The 6,508-nt window shown below is 31.7% G+C and overlaps 1 protein-coding gene across 1 annotated transcript in view; it reads right to left on the reverse strand.

Moving 5' to 3' along the window:
* LOC138942693 (acetylcholine receptor subunit alpha-type acr-16-like) overlaps positions 1-6,127 on the reverse strand; it is a 17,128-nt gene extending 11,001 nt beyond the window's left edge. The window contains exons 1-4 of the mRNA XM_070313125.1: positions 5,976-6,127; positions 3,407-3,546; positions 2,894-2,938; positions 1,463-1,572 (exon numbers count right to left, since the gene is read on the reverse strand). Coding sequence (XP_070169226.1) covers positions 1,463-1,572; positions 2,894-2,938; positions 3,407-3,546; positions 5,976-6,060 — 380 coding nt within the window. The 5' untranslated portion in view covers positions 6,061-6,127. The remainder of the gene's footprint in view (positions 1-1,462; positions 1,573-2,893; positions 2,939-3,406; positions 3,547-5,975) is intronic.
* Between the last annotated feature and the right edge of the window lie 381 nt (positions 6,128-6,508).

Raw genomic sequence — 6,508 nt, forward strand, 5'->3', positions numbered from 1 at the left:
ATTCCTTCGCAAAAATTTAAATAAATAATATTTTGATAAATATGCATATTAGGTTACACCTCACCGATGGCTTTGACTTTGACATATGTTGTCAAGAACATGACCCTGAGTAACTTTTCCTTATAACTTAACCGGCGGTCTCTTATAGTTTCTGAGATATTTAAAGTTATCATTTCACAATTTTAATGATTTTTCTATTATAAAATAAAGAAAAATAAAGGTTGTTTACATTGCATTTACGTAGATTAGACGTGAAAAGAGTGTTTCTTTACATTTCCAGAGACGAAGCTCTTTGGATTTTTTTACCTTCCAGGCAAAGCGAGATTCAATGCAAACTTATGTGTCTAGTTTTTTTATAATAAAGTCCGCTGCGTCCACGCATATACTTTCTCATCCACACAACAATTGTGAGACAGACTTCGCTTTGCTTTGTAAAGTATATGCGTGCACACAGTGAGTTCCACCTTACCCCCATACGGGGGGGCTTCACTTCCGGAAGATATAACCTATCCCAAACCAAATTTTAGTTTTAAATTAGAAATAGGTTTGGGTTAGGTTATATCTTCCGGAAGTGGAGCTCCCTCGTAAGGGGGGGGGACGGGGGGCGGAATCCATTGCGTCCACGCATATAGTTTTTCATCCATGCGATAATTGTGTGGCAGACTGCTGCCTCTCCTATTCTGCACAATTATCAAAAATTGCCCTTTCCCGCTTACGCATTTAATAAATAATTATTCCAAGCAATTAACAAATAATAAAAAAAGTTAACATTATTTATTTGCTGCAATTAATTTGTGCGTGAATAGCTTTTCGCCGTGTCAAAAAATCTATTAAATTATTATTATTCTCAACGAGGCTCAGAAATTCGTATAGTTGCATATTGAAAGCTTCCAACGAACAGCGAGGAAGTGAACCCGATTATTGAAAATATCAATAATCATGTAGCTATGTTTTAAATAATGTAAATAAAAATTTTGTTACTTAGAAGATTATAAACAGACTAATATAACGTACATAAACACGAGTGCTTCTAAAATCAGTTTATAATACCGAAATAAAAGCATTAAAATTGTCAAACTTGAATTTGTTATATCTTCTAAACCAATATTGTCCACTATTAGATTCTTGCGGGAAGTTACTCAGAACACTTTTCTCTACTTATTTAATAATTAACAAAATTATAGAAATCGGGGGTGTCTCTCTGTCTCTATATTATTACCCAAATGTTAACTTTAAATATCTCAGAAACTATAAGAGACCGCCGGTTAAGTTATAAGGAAAAGTTACTCAGGGTCATGTCCTTGACAACATATATCAAGGTCAAAGCCATCGGTGAGGTGTAATCTAAAATGCATATTTACCAATATTTTCAAATAAAAAGAAAAATTTTTTGGATTTAGTACAATTTTTTTCATTGTAAACATTTTTTTAATCAACAACTGAAATACAATGTCGTGTATACCTGTGATACAGCAGGATATCCGGTTGCCATACTTCGTGGTTCCCTACATGAATATGTTGGAGATTGCCGTATTTGGCAGGATCCCATTTGAGCTTATCGTCTGTCCACAACTACATGTTAATAGAAAACGATAATTGATTGGTGAAATTTTAATGGCACAAAATTCAGCTCCATTAATTATTAATTAATCACTGGCACGTATTTTTGTTAGCGATGATGCAAAGAAATATCCAAAACATCCCAATTATTTTATTAAATATTAAATAATTATTACATTAAATATGATATAAAAAATTCATATGTATACAATTCCAAAAAATCGTAATGTTCTGTAATTAATATGAGATCTTTTATATAACAATTTTCAAATTATATAAGCAACAAAAAAAAGGTCTTTTTTGTTAAGCCTTATAAAGCCTAATAAAATATAAAAAAATTATATATATACAGGATATCTATAAGTCTGTCCCCACGCCCTATATTTCGGAAATTTCTTCGAATTATAAAAAACCGCGAAATATGTGTTTGATCATTTCGAAGGGGCTACTCTTTTAAGAGGGTTGGGGAACTTGTTCCCCCAAGAGAGTATCCCAGGGGGACCACAACTCAAAAATTTCAAATGATATCCTCCATATTGTAGTATATCATTTGAAAGGGTATAAAAAAAGAAAATCTTTAGCGCAAACCGGAGGTTGATATGTTGACCTGTACGAGAGTTATTTAAGATTAAAGTTCGAAAAAGCCAATTTTCAAAAAAATCATTATTTCCATTTGGAAAATTCTAAAAAAAACATTTAAAATATAAAAGTGTTCGGCTTTTTAAGTTCTTTTTATAAAAAAATTTAAATTTGAATTGGTTTCACAAAAAATGAAAATTTTTTTTTTTTGAGATCATCTTGAATTTAACAGTTTTTACAGGGTACCATTAAAAAAAAACCAAGATCAAATCTGAATTTTGTATAGGAAGGACGTAAAAAGACGAATACTTTCACACTTTGAATGTTTTTTTTTTTAATTTTTTAAATGAGAGTAACAATTTGTTGAAAATTGGTTTTTTCGGATTTTGATCCTAAATAACTCCCAAATGGATCAACGTATTAACCCTTGGTTTGCGTCAAAAATTTTCTTTTTTTATGCCCTTTCAAACGATGTATTACAATATAAATTTCAGAGATGTGTTACGATGTTAAAAGTTGCGATAAATAATAACCTTCTTCGACATCTTTAATCTGAGCGATATTTTGAAACGTTTTCTATATCTAAGAACATTTCGTTTAGTTCAACACTTCATCAATATAACCATTTTGTATGTTTTCTAAAAACTTTCAAAATATAATATTATCTAAATTTTATAAAAATTTCGTGACATGTTAAGTACATTAGTGCTTATATAAGAGGATTACAGGAAATATAATTCTCAATTATACTTACATGGGAAGCCCATCCGTTAATAGTGATGGTAGACTTGAAGTCATCCTGAAAATTGAGAAAGTTAATTGTAGAATGAAATAGGGTAGATATATATACAGGATGTCCGACAAGTAAGTAACCAGACGAAAGATAGAGGTAGATTGGATCAAACTGAATCGAAAAGTCCTGAACCATTTTTTTTTATAACGCTTAATAAAGAAGTTATTATTAAAGTATGGTCAATCAGCGCTGACTTTTAGCCGGACGCATGTCGATGAATCGCGCGCCTGATAGTATGCGAAGGGGCACACTTCACGGCGCGCGGCTCACCGATGAGCGTCCGGCTAAAGGTTGGCGCTGATTGGCCAGACTTTACTCAATAATAATTCCTTTATTAAGCATTATAAAAAAAAATGGTTCAGAACTTTTCGACTCAGTTTGACCCAATCTACCTCCGCCTTTCGTTTGGTCACTTACTTGTCGAACACCCTCTATATATCCTCGTACACATTGTAATATATCGCGCATACTTGCCACATCGACATAAAGAATAGTAATGTCGAAGTTGACCACCGTCGTGTTGAAATGTTGTGTCGGTCGAGCGAACTTATCGTATTTTACAAACAGATCTTGCTTCAAACGATCGGTCCAAGTTTGATTCCACATGGGAGTCCCTGTAAATCACCGAGGGACAATGTCGGAAGCTATGATCTTCTTAATTACTTGAGATACCATTCGCGAGATGATTTCATAAACAAACCCATACAGCACTGAAGCTTGCAACAACATTGCTGCAACATTGTAATATTGCATATTGCAGTTTAATGTTGCAGAAATATTGCAAAGACATTATTTTACAATATAACTTTAGCAATGTTACAGCAACATTCCGAAAATATTACAAAAAAAGTATTCAATAATCGCTAGTTCATTCATTTACTACTATGCGGCGCATGTTGCGCTATCTATTCCGCATTTAATTTTTAATCATGATGATTATATAAAGTTTACAAAGAGCGGCTAGTAAGATTAAAAAGATATAATAACTATTTTTGTTAATTTAACTCGTATGATATGACCCTAATACAGGGGCTCAGACATTGGACTAAGAATTCTTTTAATAGTTTCCATTCTTATATAAAATCAAAAATTTGATAATAATTTTCTAATATGCAAGATACTTCAGATTTTAATAAATAAATTTTGAGATTATATAAAGACAAGAGAGATGTGAAAAAACTCGTTATATGCGTAAATTCACCACAATCTTTTTGTATCCGGATATCTGAATATTTCGTATACAAAGAAATTGTGAATTTACGCAATTGCAAATTGAGTTTTTTCTTATTTCTCTTAGATATTCTCTGTCACTGAAGGAAGTCGAATGTGTACTGAAAAATTTACATTTTATAATTTCGTTATTATTATAATACAGAAAAACTGTATACACGCTAGATCCTGACTCTTATAGGCCTAATTTCTTATTATTTTTTTCATATGTTAAGGATATTATGTCGATAAATATACATAAAGCATTATTGCATACATATTATATTGCTATGTTGCTGCAATATTATATTGCAATATTTCTGTAGGCGGACATTTTACTGTTGCTGCAATATTATAACAACGTTGCAGCAACATTTCGCAATGTTTCTGCAATATTGCAATCTTGCAGAAAAATGTTGCTGCAATATTATTGCAATCTTGCGGTGCTGTATGAGAAATATCGCGATAATAAGTTATCGAGGAATCGTGTTCGTTTTAGTTTCGCTCGTTTATACTTTTTATGTGTTTCTTCTTTTTTTCTCCAAAGATCTTGAAATTTGAACGATAGATCTTAATGATTAATTGAGAACTGATTCTGCATTAACGAAAACGTCGAGACAGATCATCGTTTATTTATTCCAACTATTTTTAATTTTTATATGATATTATACATATATATTTATAACTTCTTGAATGGAAATAAAATGTATTTAAAATTAATTTAAAAATTATTGTTCCTTTCATATTTGTTCTCACCAAGAAATTAATTCGCAAAACGAGCTTTTCTTTTGTAAAACTTATTTAACTTAAAAACTATTCAACACATTACTTCTAACGTAAGCAAAATCCAATTTCGAATTCATTAAAAAATCTGTCGTTAAAATAAAAATTCCGCAATTTTTGTAAGATACTTTGTGTGTGTATTTATTTAACTTTAATACAAAAAATGCAAAAAAACTACAGTTAAAATGAATAAATCTAATGTTATTGAAATATCTTGCTAATGTACAACATTGTTGGCTGCGAATGGTATTTTGAAATATTAAGGCTCATTCATTCACTTGATTCGCTTTGAATAACAGTACAAGTGGATAAATGACGACAATCAGCAATCGCGGATGATAAATAAGGAACGTTCATAACAAGGAATACCTCGAGTATTCGTGTAAAATATATTTTGTCGGTACGTGATTGCAATAATTTCAGATTTCAACGCCATACGTGTGTACACGTTAATGTGATATATGTGCAAACTAAGAAATGATATCCAACGAAACTAATATAAATAGCGTTAACTGTATTAACGATATGTATTAGTGACTTATTTATTAAGAAACGTCACGCACGGAATAATTATAGAAATTGTGATTGGAATGCTATAGCTTTCCTAATTATCTCAAGTATTACGGAAACAGATACAAACAGATTTGTTGCTGCAGTTACTTTTCAAGAATTGAAGATATTAATATTGTTAATATAGAAGCGAACTATCTTTATGCAGCTACACTCTGTAATAGAAAGGATAACTTTATGACACGTAGATTCAGTGATATTTCTCGACTATTTCTTTTTCATCTTATTTCTACAATAAATATATATATATACTTTGAACTAAACAAATCAGTGAGGCTATAATGGCTTACTTTTCAATAACGTCATATTATTAAATAAATTGTTTATTAATTAAATTAATGAGATACAAACATAAATTACGCAATTTTATATTTTTATTTTTGTTGTCAGGTTTTTGCAAAAATGTCGCACGGTGTATCGCAAGGATCTCGAATTTTTTCGAATTGTTTCGCGCTATACTCGTTGATCCATTCACACTTACTTTCCGGTGTGCCGCTCGCATACAACACTACATTGTTGAATAAGATAAGCGTGATCGCCGAGTAGATGGTGGAAGAAAGCCGCATCGCGAGTTGAAGTGCGAACCGTCGTCGAATTGACACTGACTACGGTGAGAAGCACGGTATCGTCGGTATCGCCACAGACAAGAGTGGCAAGAAGGGGCTATCATAGATTTAAGTAGTTAACAACCTGTTGAATAGACATTTCGTCGCCTACCGCTGATCAATGAAACGCAATGACTTTGACCTCTTTTACTCCACCGGAGATACTCCTACATTATTTATATAGACCGAACCCTTTCAATTGTACATGTAATTGCAACGATATCGTATCTATGTAGCCCTTATTTCGTACCACATATTACCTACAGGTTACATATCCACCAGGGTAATTTCTCTTACTGTTGGAAAATTGGGCTTAAATTTAATATATATTGCATAGTCCACACAAATCTTTCTGTTAACTTAACATAATATGGATATGTTAAATAATGACGCAATGTTAATATATTTT

This window comes from Polyergus mexicanus, unplaced genomic scaffold (assembly GCF_030449975.1).
Source record: "Polyergus mexicanus isolate NDT 795.1 unplaced genomic scaffold, iyPolMexi1.0 SCAF_23, whole genome shotgun sequence".
In the NCBI taxonomy this organism is placed as follows: domain Eukaryota; kingdom Metazoa; phylum Arthropoda; class Insecta; order Hymenoptera; family Formicidae; genus Polyergus; species Polyergus mexicanus.